The sequence below is a fragment of the Bufo gargarizans genome, chromosome 3 (genome assembly GCF_014858855.1).
Source record: "Bufo gargarizans isolate SCDJY-AF-19 chromosome 3, ASM1485885v1, whole genome shotgun sequence".
In the NCBI taxonomy this organism is placed as follows: Eukaryota; Metazoa; Chordata; class Amphibia; order Anura; family Bufonidae; genus Bufo; species Bufo gargarizans.
In genome coordinates, this window is record NC_058082.1 from 117,127,623 (window position 1) to 117,152,792 (window position 25,170).

The window sequence follows — 25,170 nt, forward strand, 5'->3', positions numbered from 1 at the left end:
GGTCGGTATTTTGTGCTGTACTATGCTGGCCTCGCCTACTTCTGTTGTCCCACCCTACTTATGGCTTGTGGTGGTCCTGCCTACTTGTGTTGTCCTGCCTGCTCTCAGTTTGGACTCTCCTACAACATGATTTTTTTTTTTCCAGGGTCATTTTATGTTCCCAGTCTGCCTTTTGCAAGAATTCCACCATAGGGAAAAAGATTTTCCAGCATTAGAAAAACATGGCTGCCTTCTTTTAAAAACAGCACCACATCTGTATGTTCATGGGTTGTCTATGGTATTGCAGCTCAGATACAATAAGATGAATGGGGCTGAGCTGCAACACCACACCCAACCTGTAGATAGGGGTGGCGCTATTTCTAGAAGAAAGCAGCTATTTTTTTGTAATCCTGGACAACCCCTTTAAGGTGACTCAACTGTCACAATTTTACATCTCTGGAGCTCAAGCCAGGTTCAAACCCATATACTAATGTAGATTCCAACACTTTGGTTGACACATCAATATGCTTCTCAGTAAAATTGTATTGGTGGTTTACCTTGGGGAGTATTCAGTCTTTGTAATTTAGGTTAGGCCTACACAGAGACTTCTTGTCACAGAAAAGTTGCGCAACATTTTTTGTAATGATAGTCAAAGGTGTTGCACTGCGTCATGCAACATGCTGCAACTGCGACGTGACAGTCGCAAAAAATCCAGCTGCATTTTTGTGTGACTGTTGCATCAGAGTCGCAGCATGTCACAGTGCAACACCATTGACCATCACTACAAAAACTGTTGAGTGACATTGCTGTGACATACACGTGCATGTACACGTCGCAGTGTAGTTGTACCCTTTTGTCGCCCGACACATGTTTAGCCCTAGCCTAAGCTTCAGCCAATATGGAAAGTTTAAATTTACATTTATGAACGCTCATACTATAGCATTTTGTGTCTCATCTTCTTCTTATTTTTAGGGAATTAAATGGACCCGGGTTGAATATTTTGACAATGAGATTATCTGTAACCTGATAGAGAATGTAAGTAGTAATTTAATCATTTCAATTATGTTATTCTCAGATGTTGATTCCTATGAGACGTATAGGTGTATTTGTATGCACAGAAATACATATTATTATCCTGGTCATGAGAACCAAAAAGAGTTCACAAAATGCGCAGTTTCAGAAATACTGCCACCCTTGGCCCAAAAGTCAATAATCATCCTTTTTTGCAACTCTGATAAATCCCCAATTTTTATCCATGACAGCAACAAGGGATTTGTGTGCAGACAGCCTATTGCACACCGTATATACCCACCACACCTGACTTTCTTCATGAGCTATGTACGCACTGCTGACGTCGATAGTAGGAATTGATCATGATAATGTGACTTGACCGTGTAGTTTCTACATGGTCAAGTCACATTATTATGATCAATTCCTACTATCGACGTCAGCAGAGCGTACATAGCTCATGAAGAAAGTCAGGTGTGGTGAGCTGGCTTAGTGGGTATATACGGTGTGCAATAGGCAGGCTGAACACAAATTCCTTGTTGATGTCATGGATAAAAAGGGGGGATTTATCAGAGTTGCAAAAAGGGATTACTATTGACTTTTGGGACCAAGGGTGGCAGTATTTCTGAAACTGCCCATTTTGTGAACTCTTTTTGTGGTGTTCTGGTGAAAGTATAATGTGGGTGGACAAATGGCACCATTGTGAATAAGCCATGGGGAAACTGTGGAGAACCACGTCCCACTGATGTGAGAGGTGAACGTCGGCTATGAAGGTGTGGGAGGGTGGACTGACACGCTACTGTGGAGCAGCTCACCACCAGAATCAATCAGGGGCTACCAGATATGTGTCGAAAACAACAGTTTTGCGAACCCTACTGTGTATGGGGCACAAAGCAGACATATGGTCACCGCACCTCTGCTAGTGAAGTTGTATCAGCAGAAAAGGCTTCAATTGTTGTGTGAGTATATGTCTTGATGAAGGCCTGGATTCTGTAGCCCGAAACAAGTGCAGGCCGGAATCAGGGCTGCAAGGCTGGATGGAGGCCTGGCATGACTGGGGCTTGGAGGGAGAGGATTCGGGGTTACAAAGGGTTAAGGAGGAAGGATAGTGATGTAAGGGATGAAGGTGTGGCTAAGGGGTTAAAAGGGTTAGCAGGGGCGGGAAAAGGGGCCATTTTGTGAGGACAGCAGTGTGGCAGCAGCCCCCTCCCACCCACCCCTTTTTTGTTGTTATTTTGGCTGCTGTTTGCCTGGGTTAGGTTGGGGTCCTCGAGTGTCGCTTAGTGTTGGGTTTAGGCCGGGGGGTTGCGAGTGGATTACGGATGGTCCGGCAGTGATTGGAGGGTAAGCTTTGTCATAGCGGCCTGGGGCGGTGGGGGTCCTTGGAGCTGGTGGTTATGATGGCTCTGGCGTGGTGGGGAGGGAGCCAAAGGAGGCTCCCCAGGTACTGGTTTAAGGTGTGATATGGCGGGTAGCGGCCCAAGTTGGTTGCCCTTGGTTACCGGTTCCTGCCTCTGAGCTGGCGTTTATCGGCTAGAGGGCGAGGCCAGTTATCCGTCATTTATGGGGCTTCAAGGACCCTCCCCGTGTTGGCATTCATGGGTTCTTGGTAAGGTTTTAGGGCGGGGCCTTCAGGTGGGAAGGCCAAGGGTTAAGTTATGTATTTATGATATTTATTTGTATTTATGTTATTAATAAAAGGCTGCTGTGGCCATATAATCCACTTGCTGAGTCTGCCATTATTGGGAGGGGGAGTGGAGTTTAAGAGGTAAGCGACTCGACAATATGCCGGTCATGTTACTGTACACCTTTTTCTAGTGATTTTGGTGGATTTTATACGATGAACCAATAAAAAAACAATTTTTTACTCCACAAGAAGCTGGATTCCCTCTTTCTATTGTGTGAGTATTGGAATTAGACCTCCACTTATTGTTAAATAGTTACCTTCTCTGGTTAGTCACGTTTTCTGCTTCATAGTATAGCATGGACATTGGCGTGTCAGGTGAGAAACTTAAAAGAACAAACACCCTGCAACCATTGCTGAAAGGACACAAGCTGATGGAGGCAGTGTTATGGTCTGGGGGATGTTTTTGTGACAATCTCTGGTCCCACTCATCCATGTGGAAGACATGTCACATGGCTAGAAATGTCCGACACTGATTGGAATAGCATGACCAAGACTTCCCAGTACTACCCTGGGGTCCTATTGATCCTCTTCCATGCACCCTCCAACAGCTGCAGTCAGCATGGCTCCAGATACATCTGACAACCTACCAGGACCTTACTGAATCACCCCCAGCCCATCCAGCTGCTATCTGTGCTGCATACGGTGGTTACTCTGAATATTAGCTGGTGGTCATAATTATGTAACTTGACCATGTACAGACGTGGACAAAATTGTTGGTACCCTTTGGTCAATGAAAGAAAAAGTCACAATGGTCACAGAAATAACTTTAATCTGACAAAAGTAATAATAAATTAAAATTCTATAAATGTTAACCAATGAAAGTCAGACATTGTTTTTCAACCATGCTTCAACAGAATTATGTAAAAAAATAAACTCATGAAACAGGCATGGACAAAAATGATGGTACCCCTAGAAAACACAGAACATAATGTGACCAAAGGGACATGTTAATTCAAGGTGTGTCCACTAATTAGCATCACAGGTGTCTACAACCTTGTAATCAGCCATTGGGCCTATATATATGGCTCCAGGTAATCACTGTGTTGTTTGGTGATATGGTGTGTACCACACTCGACATGGACCAGAGGAAGCAAAGGAAAGAGCTGTCTCAAGAGATCAGAAAGAAAATTATAGACAAGCATGTTAAAGGTAAAGGCTATAAGACCATCTCCAAGCAACTAGATGTTCCTGTGAGTACAGTTGCACATATTATTCATAAGTTTAAGATCCATGGGACTGTAGCCAACCTCCCTGGACGTGGCCGCAGGAGGAAAATTGATGACAAATCTAAGAGACGGATAATCCGAATGGTAACAAAAGAGCCTAGAAAGACTTCTAAAGAGATTCAAGGTGAACTTCATGCTCAAGGAACATCAGTGTCAGATCGCACCATCCGTCGTTGTTTGAGCCAAAGTGGACTACATGGGAGACGACCAAGGAGGACACCATTGTTGAAAACGAATCATAAAAAAGCAAGACTGGAATATGCCAAACTACATGTTGACAAGCCACAAAGCTTCTGGGAGAATGTCCTGTGGACAGATGAGACAAAAATCGAAGTTTTTGCCAAGGCACATCAGCTGTATGTTCACAGACGAAAAAATGAAGCATATCAAGAAAAGAACACTGTCCCTACTGTGAAACATGGAGGAGGCTCTGTTATGTTCTGGGGCTGCTTTGCTGCGTCTGGCACAGGGTGTCTTGAATCTGTGCAGGGTACAATGAAATCTCAAGACTATCAAGGAATTCTAGAGAGAAATGTACTAGCCAGTGTCAGAAAGCTTGGTCTCAGTCGCAGGTCATGGGTCTTGCAACAGGACAATGACCCAAAACACACCGCTAAAAACACCCAAGAATGGCTAAGAGGAAAAAATTGGACTATTCTAAAGTGGCCTTCTATGAGCCCTGACCTCAATCCTATTGAGCATCTTTGGAAGGAGCTGAAACATGCAGTCTGGAAAAGGCACCCTTCAAACCGGACACAACTGGAGCAGTTTGCTCATGAGGAGTGGGCCAAAATACCTGCTGAGAGGTGCAGATGTCTCATTGACAGTTACAGGAAGCGTTTGATTGCAGTGATTGCCTCAAAAGGTTGCGCAACAAAATATTAAGTTAGGGGTACCATCATTTTTGTCCATGCCTGTTTCATGAGTTTATTTTTTTACATAATTCTGTTGAAGCATGGTTGAAAAACAATGTCTGACTTTCATTGGTTAACATTTATAGAATTTTAATTTATTATTACTTTTGTCAGATTAAAGTTATTTCTGTGACCATTGTGACTTTTTCTTTCATTGACCAAAGGGTACCAACAATTTTGTCCACGTCTGTATATTTAATATCAATCTACATATTCGCACTGACTAATATACACCCACACACTGTGATACAGTGGTGGTTTGCTCCATGTTCATCTATGTCCTTACATCTCATTTAAATCATATATGTATGGATAAACATTTGACATTTCCTAATAGTGAACCTTTGATATCTCCTTATGGCAGGGTACAAATGGAATACTAGCAGTACTGGATGAAGAGTGTCTGCGCCCAGGAAATGTCTCTGATGTCACCTTCTTGACCAAGCTTGGAGTAAAGTTTAAAGACCACAAGCATTTCAAGAGTAAGGCTACCCAGAATGACAAACGTATTATGGATGCAACTTTACCTGATAATTCTTTCCGAATTGAGCACTATGCTGGCCAGGTAAGATACTTAATACCTATTGTATTGCTATCCTGAGAAAATCATTGTCCATGTAGCCTACTGTATGCTTGTAGTAGTGTAAGATCCTGGGGAAAGCAGCCCTCCATGAGCCATGCAGGAGATTTTCCAGCTCTTCTAAGAGTCTGGGAGGTCTCTCCTTTTACCGAGAGCCTCCTGGAGATTCAGGAACGCTGTACACTTAGAAGTGGCTGTCCTATGTACTGCAGCTTTGTCCCTTTCACTAGAAGAACAGGACATCAATTGTTATCTCAGAAGACCCCTTTAAAGTGAATGTCCCCAGTTCAACATCATGGTGTTGCCTTTTTGAAATTTTAACCTGCTCACAATTTTAGCACTGATAATGATTTAATTATATTTCTAAGAGTCGCAGCTCAGTTTTTCTGACGCAGAGATCCAACTTTTTTTTCAGGCCCTGGTCATTAAAGGGTTAAATAAAAATCCTCCCCAGAAAACCTCTTGTAGTGTAGATTCACTTTTAAGTATCCTGGGATAATAATTAACAGAACACGGTTATCTCCTTAAAATATTTGTGCTTTGCTCAGGTCACATATAACACAAATGGGTTTTTGGACAAGAACAACGATCTACTCTTCAGGGACCTTTCCCAGGCCATGTGGAAGGCAAAGCACGAGCTGCTGAAATCTCTTTTCCCAGAAGGCGATCCAAAAAGTTCTTCTCTAAAACGGCCGCCCACCGTTGGCTTCCAGTTTAAAGGCTCGGTGTCAACACTTATGAAGAACCTTTACTCTAAGAATCCCAATTATATCAGGTGACATATTAACTAGAATCAATTATTCAGCTGTTTTACCCACTTTTTTTAATTTCATTTCAGTGCTTCTCATAGAAAATATAATTGTACTATCAAGAAAATTACAATAATCTCGGCAATATACAGAACTGGTTTTGCCAGTTTCAGGCTATAATGGCCATCTTATAAAACCCATAAAACCCTAAAGAACAGAAGACCAGATTATTGTATTTAACAGGCTAAAAGATACACCTGCATTAGTCTTGTGCACGTTTTCGAGTCCTTCCTCAGAGTAACTTCCATGACCTCCTGTTAAATCGCCATTAGTGTTGAGCGAAGCGAGCTTCGATGCTTCATCCCAAGTCGCTTCGTTCAAAACTTCAGAATAATACTGTAAGGAGATTTACCTCCGTACAGTATTAGAATGTATGGGCTCCGATAATCCAAAGTAAGTTATTCACGAAGTTATGCGTTGAATGTTGAATATCTTCGGTAATTGGGGTCCAAGGTACTAGTTGGACCCTAAGCCGAGTTCAGTTTAAAGTTTTAAAGTGGTTTTCCACTTTAAAAATCAATTAACGAAGTTATTCAACAAAGTCACGTGCGACTTTGTGAATAACTTACTTTGGCTCAGAGCCCATAGGTTCTAATACTGTAGACGAATCTCTGTACAGTATTATTCAGAAGTTTTGAACGAAGCGAGTTTGGATGAAGCATCCGAATCTCGCTTCGCTCAACACTAATCGCCATCTACAGTCCTAGCCTGGCAAAACACAACACAGATATAATGAATAACAATTTTTAACCAGTTGCAAGAGCCAGAAGAGGCAGGGTCGGACTGGCCCACCAGAGTACCAGAGGATCCTCCCTCCGGTGGACCAAGATCTGACAGTATTGGACCTCTAATAAACCAGGACCCTTAAGGTCCTATATATACACCAGAGGAAGCATTCCCTATGGTGGGCCCAAAGGACTTCAGTCCGATGCTGAGAGGAGGCATGTGATTTATGACCAGGCTTGAGTCTTGTCATAAATTACATATATCTCTTCCAGCAGCTCGGGCCCCATTAGGATCGGAGCAGCAGACACTGGTCTTCATGAATCAGGGGCTACATTTTTTTTCTGTTCGGTTATGTAATTACACTTTTAGCCTGTTTGTGTTACCTGGGACTTTAATTCATTGATTTTAGAATATTTTTGATTAGATTTTTTATACCCAGCAGAATGTCAAAAAAGTTTATTTTTCTCATTTTCTTTTTTAGCACAAAGTGTAATTAAAAATACTTACCGTATTTAAATGATGTCCCCTTTTTATAAAGGGGATGTATAAGCTATGGTCACAGGGGGTGGGGCTAGAAGCTGCTATTTAGTGTGTGGTGGTGTTTTTCTATATATTATATATATAATAATTTTGTATTTATTTATTTATTTAATTTTTTGACATATTAGGCCCAGTTCCTGGCAGAATACAGCACTTATAAGATTTACAATGCTGTAACGCCTCAGCGCAGAGCTGATCTAGGTCTGATAAGACCCAGCAGCTGGTGCAGTTTCCCAGCCCCTGACGATCATATGGTTGGAAGGATCAGGGTAGTGGCATTACTGTTTCCTGATTTGTATGCACGACACTCATTGAGCGCTGTGTATACAATGAGGATGAGGGAGAAAACAGGGAAGGTCACTTCCTTCGCTCTTCTTTACTCATACCTCCCTTTCACCTCTCTACCCTTCCCTTTCTGATTCCCCGACTCCCGCTCTATGTGTCATTGTTACATTGCATCTTTTATGTACACGGCTATTTATTTGTGTATTAGCTACAGTGAATATTTCATGTATATTACAGCTGGCATGCATTGTATTAATAATCACTGTGTGATACATGTATTATACAACAGGTGTTTGAAGCCTAATGGCACAAAGAAACCTTCCTTGTTTGATGATAGCCTTGTGAAGATACAGGTCCGCTATCTAGGGCTGCTGGAGAATGTCAGGGTGCGCCGGGCTGGATATGCTTACAGACAAAAGTACAAGACTTTTCTGGAACGGTACAAGTTGCTGAGTAAGCAGACTTGGCCCTCTTGGAAAGGAGACCCACGGTAAGGTTATATAGAATCAGCAGGATCCATAGGGACCTCACAGTAATAAAGTAGAGATATACATGTATCATGTGTATAAAAACATTACATCTTGGTTTCCATCCATATACATGTGTGTGTGTGTATAGATATATACACAGATATAGATATATTTGACTAGAGCAGTTTCTGAGCCTCCACAGCCTTGTCTACAATGTGTTTGTATACATCCTACACTTCTGGTTCCGATTTCATCTGGAACTGCTACTTATAGTATATCCACTCTACGCATACCCACCAAATACTCCACATCTAACCAGAAATCTTTCCCCCACAGCAATATATAGCTTTGCTGCCATCTCAAGCCTGCTCAAAGACCCTCCCCTACAACTCGTTACTGTATATCCACTCCACCTATACCCACCACCTCACTGCTCCAATTACTCCATATCTAACCAGAATTCCTCCCCCCCAACTACTGTACATATAGCTTTCTTGCCATCTCAAGCCTGCTCTTAGACTCTCCCCTACAACTTCTTACTGTATATCCACTCCACCCATACCCACCAAATACTCCACATCTAACCTTAAATCCTTCCCCCCACAGCTATACATAGACCCCCCTTACTGTTTAACCCGCCCACTCCACCGACAGCTTTATATCGTACCAAAGCACAGCCACTGGATGACATGGAGAGGATGGCCCACTATTCAGTTTAGAATATGGACGACATTCTGTATACAGAGCTGCAAAGGCTCATGGATCTTTATGTACGGAACGGCAGTAGAAGGTATAAAAATTCGGCCCCAGGCATCGCTTGCCCGGATCAATTTTGGTAAAATAAATGGTTTACCAAAACTATACTGATACCAAGTATATGTAATTAAAACTGGGTTTGGGGTCTCTGAAACCCCTTTAAGTAGTATCTGAATGTGATGGGTAATGACATTTATTCAATTGGATTCTTTTAATTATTCTACATTTATCTCACTGATTTAATCCATTTTGGAGCACCAATTCAATGCTTACTCTTTGTTTTGTGACAGGGACGGGGTGGAGGCAATGTTAAAAGACCCACAAGTTAATATTGCATCTGATGAAATTGCATATGGAAGAACAAAAATATTTATCAGGACTCCAAGTGCAGTATGTGTTTCTTTTCTTGTAAATTTATATCCAATTGTAATTCTGTTACCGATATCCACTACTACATGTAAAGGCTATGGACACCTTTGGGGCAATTTTCTTTTTATGATTGCATTTTACTCATTTCTGACTAAAAACTTTTTTTCAATTCGTCTTTACAAAAAATGTTCAGCCATTTTTTAGATACAAGGGTTAAAAAATCAGTCTATTTAAAGACTGTCCCTCCTGAGTTCCGTCAGCCGTCAGCTCATGTGAATCCTTATCTCTGATCTTTTGATTCGATATAAACACTCATTATAGCTAATCTCTTATCAATCTGATAAGACTATGGCTTAAATGAGTGTTTATGAGGTCAGGATATTAGAGATAAAGCTTCACAGGAGCCCTCAGCTTACAGGACTGAGAAGTGATACTCTGCACACTGATTTTTTTTAACCCTTGTATCTCAAAATGGCTGAACATTGACCCTTTGAAAAAAAAAAGATTTTTAGCCCAAAATGAGAAAATTCTATTAAAAAAATTATAAAATATCTTGATAACTTCATTTACATCTTGAGAACTTTTTTCCCCCTGAACGGCAACAAATATGTCTAAAATTCAGCTTGTCACATACCTTGAAATACTCTGAGTTGACATCCATGAACTAGTTTCCTTGTAGAAAAAGGTGGAGCAGAGTGTGGCAGATAGCAGTGGCTAGCATTTTGGAATAAAAATAATCAACTATCTCTTATCTCCTTTAACAAAGATGATGGAATGGGTTTGGGGTCAAACCAGGTCAGTAACAAAGAATTGAATTGAGAAAGGGAACACAATACTATAATGCTTGTAGAATAATCCCTGGGGGGAAGCTGTACTTTAAAATTTGAGCATGCCCCCTACCCATTATGATACAACACTCCACCTGCACCTAAGCTGAGTCTTTCTACCCACTGTGCTAGAATGAATGAAGTATTTTGAGACATTGCCCCTTTCCTCCTCTGGATTCAAGGATTTAACATGAGTCCAGTGCATAAACTGGTTCCTGGGAATATTCCTCTTGTCCAATGCTTCATGGACAGTATATCTTGGATTATTCAAATTGTTTGTTTTCAGAAATAAATGGATGCTACCTATAATTTGCAAAACATGGGGATACCTAACCTGTCCTCTTCCCCTCTAATTGCTTTTCACTTTGAGAAATGCCTTATTCCCATCTAGGACAGATAATCACTGGAGGAGGATCATATTACACATGTCAATGCAAGTCTATGGAGAGGGTATGGGGTAGGATTGAGCAGGAATGCAGAGACAGACACTGACAAAGACAGCTACATAAAAATGTTATAGCTCAACACAAATGCGTAATTCACAATCATACAAGTCAGTACTTCTTTTTAATGTCATCCATGATCTTGAGGCTGCTTTATTGAGGATGATTCTGAGTGAGTAACAGAAGATTAGGAAGCAGATTATCCTCTACTTTCTGTGTGCAGTGAATGGCAGGCAGTCTCCACTCACCATGCCTAGTAGAATTGCGCACTAGATATTCAAAAAGCACAGGTGAACACTGCTAAAAAAATGCCAGATAGAAGTGATATCATGTCCATAAATAGTGTTATTCCTCATGTATACACACTGTACTATTAATGCAATGTTTGGTGACCGCTCAGTGACGCTTTCTCATGTGTCTATGTGAAATCAGAAGGTCGTCTTCACTGGAATTTTCCTTTAAGTAGCATTTTAAATTTATTGGCTAATGGTACTGTATGTTTTTCCATGTAGCATTTTTTTTAAACAAATACTCTTGTTTTCAGCTTTTTGACTTGGAGGAAATGCGCAGGCAGAAATTGAATGAGCTAGCCACTCTTATACAGAAGGTGTTTCGTGGATGGAAATGTCGGACTCAGTTTTTGCTTATGCGGAAAAGTCAGATCATCATTTCTGCATTTTACCGTGGCCACAGAGTAAGTTTCAAGATCATATAAGACACAACTGTACTAATTCCCTAGGGGACAGAGTGGTAAAACTTAGCATTTATTATAGGTAATTCTAAAATAAATAGACGCTAGAGGATGGACCTCTGTAACAAACAACATGAAACAGCCCTAAGGGCCTAGACTGAACATACACATACAGTATGGTAAAAAGTGTATATATACAGGAAAGTTCTCACCCAGGTGTGGAGGTAGACCGCGGGTTCTCTCAAGCAATGTTGAAGGTAGAGACGGACCTGTAATGGTGGATCGCAATACTGGAAGGTACCAAGCGTATTCGCCCCTGTACGTTGTTGGATAACAGGGCAGGTTAGCCCTAGAAAGCCCTATATGAGGGACAGGGGCTAGTACGCCCTACCTATCTATACGAGGAACTTGCCCCGCAAGGGGCGTCCCGTCCGGATACCTGACCCTGTGGGGGCGAAATCCCTAATAAACCCTGTGTCGGTTCTCCCGACGTGTCACGTTTCATTCCGTGAGTGAAATCTTCAGGGGACAAAATGGAAATAACAAGACTATGGATGGGGCTTGTATAACCAGAAAAAGATGGTAAGGTTCAGTCAATGTAAAAAAGGGGGACAGCCCTTTTGGAATTCGATTATCCTGTGGTCATTATCTGACTCTTATAGGTATCACCCACTGGTGTACCTGTACCTTAATCAGGAGGTTTTGCTGTGGTCATTCATGGATGTTTATGTCCGACTGACCATACACCTTTGTCCCCCTTTTTTACATTGACTGACCCTTGCAAACCCCTCCCTCTACCATTGTTTTCTGGTTGTACAAGCCCCATCCGTAGTCTTGTTATTTCCATTTTCTCCCCTGAAGATTTCACTCACGGAATGAAACGTGACACGTCGGCAGTACCCACAGAGGGTTTATTAGGGATTCCGCCCCCACAGGGTCAGGTATCCGGACGGGGACGCCCCTTGCGGGGCAAGTTCCTCGTATAGATAGGTAGGACGTACTAGCCCCTGTCCCTCATATAGGGCTTTCTAGGGCTAACCTGCCCTGTTATCCAACAACGTACAGGGGCGAATACGCTTGGTACCTTCCAGTATGGCGATCCACCATTACAGGTCCATCTCTACCTTCAACACTGCTTGAGAGAACTCGCGGTCTACCTCCACACCTGGGTGAGAATGTCCCTGTATATATACACTTTTTACCATACTGTATGTGTATGTTCAGTCTAGGCCCTTAGGGTTGTTTCATGTTATTTGTTACAGAGGTCCACCCTCTAGCGTCTATTTATTTTAGAATTGCCTATATTAAATGCTAAGTTTTACCCCTCTGTCCCCTAGGGGATTAGTACAGTTGCCACATTAATTTTGGGGGTAAATAGGCCTGGTTGTCGAACCCGGCCTCTCTGTTTTTATCATATAAGACATCTGAAGAGTAGTTAATTCATCAGACTGGCTCTGTATAAATAAATAAAAAAATGGCAAAGAACACATTGGTACTGCTGCCCATGCTAACTAATCTGCCACTTGAAATGCATAGGACACTAACCAGGCCAAATGAAGATCAGTATCCACATGCCTGGCCTCAGCACTAAAAACATATATTAAAAGAAAGGAATCCTCACAAAAATCCTATTGTTTATAAAAAAAAAATCAAAAATCCATAAAATTGTCCCAGCAACTTGCCATCACAAATCATTGGACTAACTTATGGTGCCCATATGACAGGGAAAAAGACTAAGATAGTCATCACTTCCTAAAAAGTGAAATAAGTGGGAAGTTGCCAATCTGCTGTGACTCCAGTGTAAAAGCAAAAGAAACAAAAAAACAGGCCCTACAGGCGCTAATGTATATAATGAAATTGCTGCTATATTTACTGTACTTATACATTTGACCTACATGTTAGCTCACGTGCCACAACAAGATGACCTTCCAACGTGCCATGACAAAAAACGAGGTGACCTCAGTCAGATGAGTCCTGCCCATGTGCCATGACAAGGTGACCTCACTCAATTGAGTCCTGCCCACGTGCCATGACAAGGTGACCTCACTCAGATGAGTCCTGCCCACGTGCCATGACAAGGTGACCTCACTCAGATGAGTCCTGCCCACGTGCCATGACAAGGTGATCTCACTCAGATGAGTCCTGTCCACTTGCCACAACAGGGTGACCTCACTCAGTCGAGTTCTGCCCATTTGCCACGAAAAGGTGACCTCATTCAGATGAGTCTTGCCCACTTGCACCGACAAGGGGACCTAACTCATACGAGTCCTGCCCTAGTACCATGACAAGATGATCTCACACAGATGAGACTTGCCTACTTGCCACGACAAGGTACCTCGTTCAGACGAGTCCTGCCAACTTGTCGCGACAAGGTGACCTTGCTCAGACGAGTCCTGCACACTTGACACGACAAGGTGACCTCATTCAGATGAGATGTGCTCACATCAATCAATCAAATCAGATCCCACGTGTAACACCACAATGGTCTGATTCAAAGCCTCACTTCAGCCCCAGTCAATGCAAAGCAATCTAATCAGCCGCATTTTTCATCAAGGATTGGGAGAAGGCTGGGAGAATATTTTTGGGAATTTATCTTTATTATCCCAGAACTTCAACCATGTTCTAATACAATTCTATATTTGTCACAGATTATATATTACTCCCTTGTGGATGAATAAATGTGGGTTAAGAGATTCGTCCAACTGTCCCAAATGTGACACTGTAGGAGCGGACTTTCTCCATATGATATGGACTTGTCCAGAACTTATAAATTATTGGAATAGTATCAATAACTGTATTATGTATAAACTAAAAATTCAAATTCCTTTTGAACCACAAGTATTTGTTCTTAATGATCTTTCCAAACTAAAAAATCACAAGTATCAAAAGATTTTCCTGAGCAGAATACTGATGTTGGCTAGAGTTCTGATCAGTCGGACCTGGTTTGCCCGTTCCGCTCCAGACATAAATACATGGTTAAACTTAACTGATAAGGTAAAGAACTATGAGAAAATTATATATAAACGGAGGGAAACTGAGTACCAGTGGAGTAGGATATGGGACGGTTGGAGGATTTGATTAGCTGAGGTCAGGTTGTTTCATATTTGGGGGTCCTACTTTGACGCACCACATATTGGGGGGGAGGGAGGGGAGGGTTTTCTAATTGCTATGAAAAGACGAGTTGAATATATTTATGTTTATATATAATTAGCTGGGTCACTAAGAATTGAGAGATTGTAAAAATCTTAGGATTCTTGGTGAGAAATTAACAGTACTCACTCGTTAGAAGCGCGATCTGCACTTTGAACTTCTTTATTGATTCTTATAATTTTTGAACAAGAACACAGCTGAATTCTATCCCGTAGTGCGCGACATTTCGGGGGTCACACCCCCTTACTGATGCCCCTGCGTGGGAGGGGCCCATGACAAGCCTATGTATCATGGAATGGCAGTGAACTGCAGAGCATATAGTATAGAACTAAGCTAAGCTACTTCAGTATGAGTAGACCTGTAGCTGCATGTACTGATATAGTCACCATGACTTAGGGAGGAAAGACCTTTTTCAGACCCTTCACACCACCCACCATCCCCATTAACACACGTAGACCGTAATTGTTGGTGTAAAGGCCATAGCAGCCGTTTATTAAACAGCCAAAATACTCCACCATCATTTTTAAATTATACATTAATAAATATCAACCAATAAACACAAACATGTAAATACACTGTAATAATAACATTCACTTATTGGAAGGATCCTAGAAGGCAACCCTAGCAAGCTGCGATCTTCACTCCACACATCTCCATCCTTACCCTCGGCCGCACTCGCCGACCCAAGGGCACCAAATCCTCCAGAACCATATATTCCTCCACCCCTGCAGGCCTTCCAGCCCAACAGGAGCCCCCAGCTTTCAGCTTACCGAACCACATAGATGCACGTTCCAACGTGTCATGCACCTACTAAACATAGTATTGCCTTCCAGGACCCCCCTGTTAACCAGCCACAGACGCACATCGGGGACACCTCACCTATGGGCGTCCCGCCACACCCTGAATGCTGTCTCCAAACCATCCTGCAGCCCTAGAGCCCACAAATCAATGCCAATCTCATTCAAATGCACCCCGTCCGACCGAAGGAACTGAGGCGACGCCACCTCCAACTCCCTATGTCGGACCACAAAACCACCTTGCCTGCGCACAAAACGCCCCACCTCCTTATTCAACTTCGCCCTAGCCTTGTTGATCCGATCCACCGACCTCGCAAAACGCCACGAACTCCTGGCTACCACCTCCGACCACACTACCAACAAATCCGGGAATTCCGCCATCAGACGCAACAAATCCAGCTTGATGTCCCTGATCACATCCCTCGAGCGACGAACGCCCAAGTCGTTCCCGCCCACGTGCAAAATCACAATATCCGGGCACCTATCCAATGAGACAAAAGCATGAAATTCAGGCAACACGCGGCCCCACAACATACCCCGGACCCCAATCCACCGGACCTGCAACTCATCCGGCTGGAACCCCAACTGCCGACCACTTTTCCTCACATCCGCTCTCAACGCTCCCCAGTACACATATGAATGGCCAAAAATCCACGCCAAACAAGCACGCGAACCTGCAAAACATGAAGGAAACGATTACCCCACATGAAGAAAACAAACATAACAACCCCAGCTCACTCCCCCCACCAACCTTACAACAAATGAGGCCGAATATATGACCGAAAACACGCAGACTCCCACCGGCCAATCCGCATGATCGCATCCTCACCCAAACCCCATCTAGCAGCCTCCGTCGCCGCACCAATGCGAAAAGAATGAGACGCAAACTCACTTGCCACCAAACCCGCCGCCGTCAAACATTTACGAAAAACCGCCACAAACTGATAACGGGACAAGGCCGAGCCATCCTGATGCACCAGCAATCCCGCCCCTCCAAGCGGTCGACGGGCCACATACTCTTCCACACAGCGAACCGGGCACACCACTGATCCAGACAAAGGTCGCAACAAAATACACACCCCCTTACCCACCTGATCCGTCTTGGACCTGCGTAACACACACCGCAAACCCTCCGCACCAAAGCTCACATCCTCCCGTAATAAACCACCTCCACGCACCCGACTGACCGCTACCAGCTCTGAAACCCGGAACGCCCCAAAGAAAGCCAAGGAAAAAGCTGCACGAAATAAACACACCTCATACCCCGACTCGCACACACACCCCACCTTATCCCATAACAACTGCAGAACCTGAAAAGACACCGGACGCCGGGAATCCTTCCTCACCACACTGCGACGATACCCTTTTAAGGCTTGCCTCACCAAAAAACTCTGAGACACATCCGCCAACCCCCGCATTCGTAACCAAAAAGCCACCGCCGCAACCCTCTTAGTAGCAACAGAAAAAGACAAACCATCGCTAAACGACTGACCTACGAAATAAACCAGCAAAGAATGGAAATCTCCAACCCCCTTACAGCCCCCCACCTGCTCAATCAAACGCTCCCAGTGCGACCACACAGCAGAATAAGCCAACCACGTACTGCTACTCACGGACCGCCGAACCAGATCTACCGAGACCCCAAAGCCACGCTCCAGAGCCACTGAGGACACAGCAGACCCGACACCTCCGCTCCCGGCACCAAACTGCGAAAACGATCCCACTGGAAACGAGAAAGAGCATCAGCTATAGAATTATCAACCCCAGGTACATGAACCGCCATAAAACACGCATTTAACTTTAAACCGTTCAAAACCAAGTGACGAAGCAACCGCACCACCGGGGGCGAATTCGCTGACTGACTATTCACCGCCTGCACCACCCCCAAATTGTCACAACAAAACCGCACCCTCTTATTTCGCAACAAATCCCCCCACAACTCAGTCGCCAAAACAATAGGGAACAACTCCAATAAGGCCAAATTCCCCAACAAACCAGCCACCCTCCATTCCACCGGCCACGCACCTGCGCTCCATTGACCCTGACAAAAAGCCCCCTAACCACAGGAACCAGACGCATCCGTAAACAACTCCAAATCCACATTACAAACGAGCGCCTCCATCCATACCGACCGACCGTTAAAGTCCCTCAAAAAACGCTCCCACACTTCCAGATCCGCACGCACCTCCGCAGACAACCGCACAAAATGAAACGGGGCCTTCACACCTGCTGTGGCCATAGCCAAACGCCTACAGAAAACCCTACCCATAGGCAAAATCCTACAGGCAAAATTTAACTTCCCCAAAACAGACTGCACCCGTCTAAGCTGCACCTTCTTCGCCATCCGCAACCAACCCACCTCACCACGCAAATCCTCCACCTTATCCAAAGGCAACCGACACTCCATGGCTACGCTATCGATCTCAATCCCCAAAAACCGCATTGTTGTAGACGGGCCCTCAGTCTTCTCCCGTGCCAAAGGCACCCCAAAACTAGCGGACACTCGCTCCATGGTGTGCAACAACACAGAACACACCCTGGACCCAGCCGGCCCTAAAAACAAAAAATCATCTAGGTAATGCAAAACAGAACTCCAACCCGCCTCCTGCCGCACAACCCATTCCAGAAAAGAACTAAACGTCTCAAACAGTGAACACGAGATAGCACATCCCATAGGCAAACAACAATCCACAAAAAACTGCCCCTCCCATTTAAAACCCAACAAACGAAAACTAGCCGGATGAATCGGCAACAAGCGAAAAGCAGCCTCAATGTCCGTCTTAGCTAACAACGCACCCCGCCCAAAAAGACGGACCCACTTCACCGCCTCATCAAAGGACGTGTACGAAACCGAGCATAACTCATCATCAATGCCGTCGTTGACCGAACACCCCGCCGGGTATGACAAATTATGAATTAACCGAAATTTGTTAGGCTCCTTCTTCGGGACCAACCCCAAAGGAGAAACCCGCAAATCCGGCAACGGACACTCGCCAAATGGGCCTACCACCCTCCCAGCTGCCACCTCCTTCGCAATCTTTTCCGAAACCACCTCCGGCCGCATCAACGCTGACGACAAATTACGCCCAGCTATACCCGCTCCAACCGCCGAACACGGAATCCTAAAACCGTCCCTAAACCCAGCCAGCAATAAAGCCGCCGCCTCCCTATTTGGATATCTCTCTAGAAACGGCTCCATCACGTCCACCCTCACCGGGGTCACCCCTCTTCTGCGCAACCTCAAAACCCCTTCCCCGTCCCCGCTTGAAACACCGCGTAAAGCTATGGGCACCTCCGCAGCCCGAGCACTCATGCTTGAAGCGACAATCGGACAGGTATTTACAGTGACCCTCGTTGAACTGCCAACAACAACCCTTTCGGACCCCCCCAGCTGACTCTGACGCCGAGGGACCCCCGGCCGCCCCACGAAAGGGCTGACTCACACCCTTTGGGGCCGTCATCAAACGCATCCACAGACCTATATCCTTGTGGTCCCAACGAATACTAGGCCTGACCGCCTTCCTCTGGCGAAACTGCTCATCATACCTGAGCCACGCCACCCCACCATACGTCCGGTACGCCTCCCCAATGGCATCCATGTAGCAAAACAGGGCCGAACAGTGTTCCGGCGCCTTTTCGCCCACCACACTGGCTAGAATAGCAAACGCCTGCAGCCAATTTTGGAAAGTACGCGGGATCAACCTGTACCTCCGCTTCTCCTCCTCCTCCTTCTTACTCTCGTCCGGTTTCACCCTGTCCAATTGAAACTTATCCAACGGAAGCAGCGAGAAAATCTCCACATACTCATCCTTCCAAATTTTTTCCCTGACCTCCACCTTCAAATGGGCCCCCAACGGCCCTTCAAAGCACACATAGACTTCACCCTTGGCCGCGTCCGCTAACCTGACCTCATCTCCAGCACCCTGACCCCCACTACCTCCAGCGACTGCAACCGCCGCCGCACCCCCCCCCGACTGCAGAAGGGCCCCCCACAGCAGCCGCACAACACCGCTCCGCGTCCCCAACCGCAGGCGCAGCAGCCCAAACTGTGGCCGGGGACGACTCCGCCCCGGACTTCCATTGCGATAACAAAGTCCACATACCCGCCAATAAATCTCGCGCCAAACTGTCACCCCCCGCCTGACCCCCCCCCCACCCCCCCAACTGGGCCCGGACCCGACATCGTCTCACCTGGCCGTCCCTGGGACGTTCCCCCAGCAGCCGCCGACCGCACCGATGCACCTCTCTGCGAAGACTCCATCGCCGACCCAGACGTAGCAGGACATGCGCCGACAGCATCGTCCCTCCGGTCCCCGACCTCCCAAGCCTCCTGGCTGAGTTCACCATCCTCCAGCGCTTGACCCTCGACGAAACCCCCACCAACATCCCCTTGGCGAGGTTGCACCGTAGCATCATCCCTGTCGACAGACCCACCTCCTGGCGGCCGAGGACCATAGGCATCATCCGCTGCAGTCCCACCAAAAACCAGCTCCACAGAAGTCCCTCCATGAGCCGCATCTGACCTGCGCACATTCCTGCAGTCCCCCAGCTGCACTGAGGGCGGAGCCAAGCCCGTTCCCCCAGCAAGCGCACTCCGCTGAACCTCTCTGCCCGGCACCTCAAAGGCACCAGCAGGTGGCGACATCCCAGATCCATTACGCAGCTGCGCACCTGACCCCTGCCGCTGGCCAGCAGACCGGGACCGCAGGGCCGCCCTCCTACCCCCAGTCGAGTCTCCCGCCGCCGCACCAACGCCCGCTGACCGAGCCGCCTCCAACTCCGGACTCTGCGCTGCCTCAGCACACCTCCTGCGCTCAGCCGCCGCCGCCCGATCCTCACCCAGGGTAAGTGAGACCGCACTGCAGATGCCACCGACACCGCCAGCCACTCGAGACCCAAGGCCCTGTCCGCCCGCCCGCGCCTCACCCCGCTCCACCGCATCGCGCCGCGCACTCCTGGCCGACCGCGCCGCCTCCCTACCTCGTCCTCTCTGCACTTCCGACGCATCTGCGCAACGCCGCGCCGAACTCCGACCGCTGCGCCGGCACACCGGACCATCCGCCGCGCCACCCGGGGGAAAGGAAGGGTTAACCGTGGGGCTCCCAAGCCGGCGCCTCGACCGGGGAGTCACCTCCGGACTCAAGCGCTCCGGAGGGACGGATCTCCTCGCCCTCACTCTGCCAGCCACCGCCACCGGAGGAACAACCAGGGCCCCCACCGCCGCTTGCAGACTACTCACGAGCCAGTCGGAGCCATGCTGCTCCGCCGCTGCACGCACCGCCGCCAACAATTCCTCGAGCGCCGACATGCCTCAACACTACGCCTACAGCTACCAACACAACCGCAAATGCTCCCAACTTCTCCGGAACTATGATGGCCTCTGGTGCCGCCCCCTTCACCACCCTGCATATAAACGGCCCGCGAAAATGCAGCACCGCCCCCCCCCCTGTACGTCCCCAGCATAACTCCACCCACCTACTAAATTAACCCCATCCTGGTCTTCAGCTTCCCCCCTCAGTCAGTTTTCACTGCGCTACGTCTGCGCCCCGCTCCGTTGTCCCTATTCAGATGGAGAAACAATTATTTGCTAGTAGTTAACTTAAAAGGGGTTTCCAGCCCATAAAATAAAACTGCTCAGAATCTTGTAGGGAAAAAAAAAACCTGACACATCTTCTCTGCTCCCTACTTCCTAGTCAATCTATGATGTGTTGACACAGAGTATGCAACCCCTGCAGCCAACTACTACAGCCAGTGATAGGCTGCAGTAGTCACATGATCTTGAGTTATTGCTGGGCTAGAAAGGGGAGAGCTATATGGGACCGGGGAGCAGGGGCAGACTGGCTATAGACCCTACAGTGAAATTTCCCGGCGGACTGAAGCACTGTTGGCCACCCAAGGCCTCCTCATGGCCACCAATCAGGTACATAAAGATCTAATGCTCTCAGCATTAATTTATGTAGGAGCATCGGGTACTTATGCACCTGGCCAGTGGCCGCAGGTGCCCTCCAGAATTTAATGGTATTGATGCAGTTTCATACCGTAGCTCAGGCACCAGTATTTTTAGCAGCACTGTGGTATTTTGTTCTACTTAGGCGGTCTTTTGTGCTGCAGTGTGGTATTTGGTTCTGCTGAGGCAGTATTTTGTGCTGCACTACAGTATGGTAGGCTCCGCCTACTTCTGTTGTTCCTGCCTACATATTGTTGGCTCTGTCTACTTGTGTTATCCCGCCTTCTGTCAGTTTGGACCCTCCTACAAAATAGGGCCACTTTAAGGTTTTTTCCAGGGCTAATTTTAAGTTCCCAGTCCGCTCCTTTCTGGGAGTGGTGGGGGATCCATGTGGTGAGTATGTTTTCACAATATTCTCAGCAGTTTTACTTATACAGGGTGGGCCATTTATATGGATACACCTTAATAAAATGGGAATGGTTGGTGATATTAACCTCCTGTTTGTGGCACATTAGTATATGTGAGGGGGGAAACTTTTCAAGATGGGTGGTGACCATGGTGGCCATTTTGAAGTTGGCCATTTTGAATTCAACTTTAGTTTTTTCAATAGGAAGAGGGTCATGTGACACAGTTTCAAGTGCTGCACATCTCGTATCTTCACAGTATATGCTGTGAAGATACGAGATGTGCAGCACCTGAAACTACGGATACTGGAAGCCTGTGCTAGCATTTCTCCTGCGGCGTTGCTATCAGTGTGTGAAGAGTGGGAAAAGAGGGTTGCATTGACAATCCAACACAATGGGCAGCACATTGAACACATTTTATAAGTGGTCAGAAACTTGTAAATAACTCATGAAAGAATAAATTTACGTTAAAACCAAGCACACCATTGTTTTTCTTGTGAAATTCCCAATAAGTTTGATGTATCACATGACCCTCTACCTATTGAAAAAAACAAAAATTGGATTCAAAATGGCCGACTTCAAAATGGCTGCCATGGTCACCACCCATCTTGAAAAGTTTCCCACCTCACATATACTAATGTGCCACAAACAGGAAGTTAATATCACCAACCATTCCCATTTTATTAAGGTGTATCCATATAAATGGCCCACCCTGTACATTTTTTGGTCTGGAAAACCCCTTCAAAGTACCACAGTGTACAGAATACACTAAGCTGAAGATGTGGAAAGGGAAATAAACATGCACAGGTCTGTAATTCCATGATGGGTATGTAGTTACTACATCGGATAAAGTCTTCTGACTAACATATACCTATATGAGTGTTTCTCCTAAAGTTTGCCTTTACTTTACAAGTCTGGATTTTCACTTCACATTTTATGTTTCTTTCTTTTGCAGCAAAAGAATAAGTATCAGAAAGTACGGTTCTCTGCCTTACTCTTACAAGCCTATATCCGAGGCTGGAAGGTAAATATCTTGTGATAATATATATATATATATATATAGAGAGAGAGAGAGAGAGAGAGTATATACTGTGTGTGTATATATATATATATCTATATATATATATCTATATATATATATATATCTATATATATATATATTATATATCTATTTATGCGAAATTAAATAATAAAAAGAATAGTTTTAAGACTGATCATGATGACTAGTGTTGATCGAGCACCAAAGTGCTCGGGTGCTCAAGTAGAACACCTTGGGATGCTCGGGTGCTCGGCAAATGGAAGTGAATGGGAGAACCTGACCATTAAATCAGACACCCCCTGCTCTGAAGAGGGGAGGGTGTCTGGTTCATAGGAAAAGGTCAGAAATTGATGGAAATGCAACTGAAATGGTTCGGAACAGCATGGGGAGGATGTCTGGATGCATCTTGGACTCCCAGGTCGCTGCTGGGAACGATGTTGTACACCACTTTTACAGACTGACAATTTTAGAGGAAAAATTGTTTGGAAACATTCTTTCCTGTATATTACAAGGAAGAGGCAGTCCGATACAACCTGTATATCACATAAAGGAGGGCCTCATTCACATTGTGGTACAATTGTTCAGGTAGTGGGACTCCTACACTCATAAAGCCTATGCACTAAGGGAAAGAGCTGCCAAAAATGACAAGGATCCGACAACCTTGAAAAATTATGATTGATGGCCTTCCGGTGATCCTCTAAAACATTAGGGGTGAGAGCCTGCTGCCGATCTGACCATCTAAAAAATTGGCGGGCGAGGGCCTGCTGTCGAGCTGACCATCTGAAACATGATGGACGAGGGCCTGCTGCCGAGCTGACCATCTAAAAAAAATTGTGGGCGAAGGCTTGCTGTCGAGCTGACCATCTAAAAAATTATGGGCGAGGGCCTGCTGCTGAGCTGACCATCTAAAAAAAATTATGGGCGAGGGCCTGCTGCCGAGCTGACCATCTAAAAAATGTTGTGGGCGAGGGCCTGCTGTCGAGCTGACCATCGAAAAAAAATTGTGGGCGAGGGTCTGCTGCCGAGCTGACTATCTAAAAAAATTGTGGGAGAGGGGCTGCTGCTGAGCTGATCATGTAAAAAAATGTTGTGGGAGAAGGCCTGCTGCCGAGCTGACCATCTAAAAACTTAGGGGTGAGGGTCTGCTGCTGACCCTCTAAAACATTATGGTTGAGGGTCTGCTGCTGACCCTCTAAAACATTATGGTTGAGGGTCTGCTGCTGACCCTCTAAAACATTATGGTTGAGGGTCTGCTGCTGACCCTCTAAAACATTGTGGTTGAGGGCCTGCTAGTGACCCTCAAAAACATTATAGTTGAGGGCCTGCTGGTGACCCTTTAAAACATTATGGGTTAGGGCCTGCTGCTGAGCTGACCCTCAAAAACATTAGGAGCGAGGGCAGCCTTATAAGCATTTTGATATGATGGAGGAGGAGGAGGAGGAAGAGAAAAGAGAGATTTAACCATATACTCTTTTTAGTGGTAGAAGAGGTGCATGGGAATACAGTGTATTCAATACACCATAAAAGCCAGATTTAGAGTGCCTTTATGTTCAGCCGCTTTCCTCTGGTGGAGTAGAGAAGTCAGGGGCAATCCAGGCCTTGTTCCTTTTTATCAGAGTCAACTGGTCAGCATTTTCAGTTGACAGGTGGATGCGCTTATCAGTTATTATGCCCCCAGCAGCACTAAATACACGCTCTGACAAAACGCTGGCGGCGGGGAAGGCCAGCACCTCCAAGGCGTAGAGCGCCAGTTCGTGCCACATATCCAGCTTGGACACACAATAGTTGTAAGGCACACAGGGATCACTGAGGACGCTGACACGGTCTGCTACGTACTCCTTCACCATCTTCCCAAACTTTTCCCTCCTAGTGACACTAGGCCACACATCAGGTTGAGGGTGCTGGTGGGTGTTATAAAACTGTCCCATGCCTTGGAGAGTGTTGCCTTGCCTCTGTTATAACTGCTGTGTGTTCCCCTTGTCTACCCTCCTCGGTTGGCCAAGGAACTACGTACTCTGCAGCCAGCGTTGTCAGCTGGAAATTTATGGAGCAATTTTTCCACAAGGACCTTCTGGTATTGCACCATTTTTCTCATCCTCTTCACCACAGGAATGAGAGATGAGAGGTTCTCTTTGTAGCGGGGGTCGAGAAGGGTGAACAACAAGTAATCAGTGTTGGCCAAAATGTGTACAACGCGAGGGTCACGGGAAATGCAGCCTAACATAAAGTCAGCCATGTGTCCCAACACATGTGTCTCAATCTCCTCTTCCTCCTCTTTTACCCATCCATGCTGAACAGATGGAATAAAACTTCCATGGGTACTACCCTCTGTAGCGGAGGCAACCGTCTCCTGCTCCTCCTCCTCATCATCCAATTCGCGCTGAGAAGACCAACCGAGGGTGGTCTGGCTATCACCCTGTGTACTGTCTTCCCCCACTTCCACCTCATCCACATGCAAAGCGTCCGCCTTAATTGTGAGCAGTGAGCATTTGAGTAGACACAGAAGTGGGATGGTGATGCTGA

General features: G+C 45.9%; 1 protein-coding gene across 1 annotated transcript in view; it reads left to right on the top strand.

Moving 5' to 3' along the window:
• MYO1A (myosin IA) overlaps positions 1-25,170 on the top strand; it is a 116,783-nt gene that overhangs the window by 67,783 nt on the left and 23,830 nt on the right. The window contains exons 15-21 of the mRNA XM_044285315.1: positions 952-1,014; positions 5,179-5,379; positions 5,943-6,169; positions 8,044-8,244; positions 9,271-9,370; positions 11,164-11,313; positions 22,564-22,632. Coding sequence (XP_044141250.1) covers positions 952-1,014; positions 5,179-5,379; positions 5,943-6,169; positions 8,044-8,244; positions 9,271-9,370; positions 11,164-11,313; positions 22,564-22,632 — 1,011 coding nt within the window. The remainder of the gene's footprint in view (positions 1-951; positions 1,015-5,178; positions 5,380-5,942; positions 6,170-8,043; positions 8,245-9,270; positions 9,371-11,163; positions 11,314-22,563; positions 22,633-25,170) is intronic.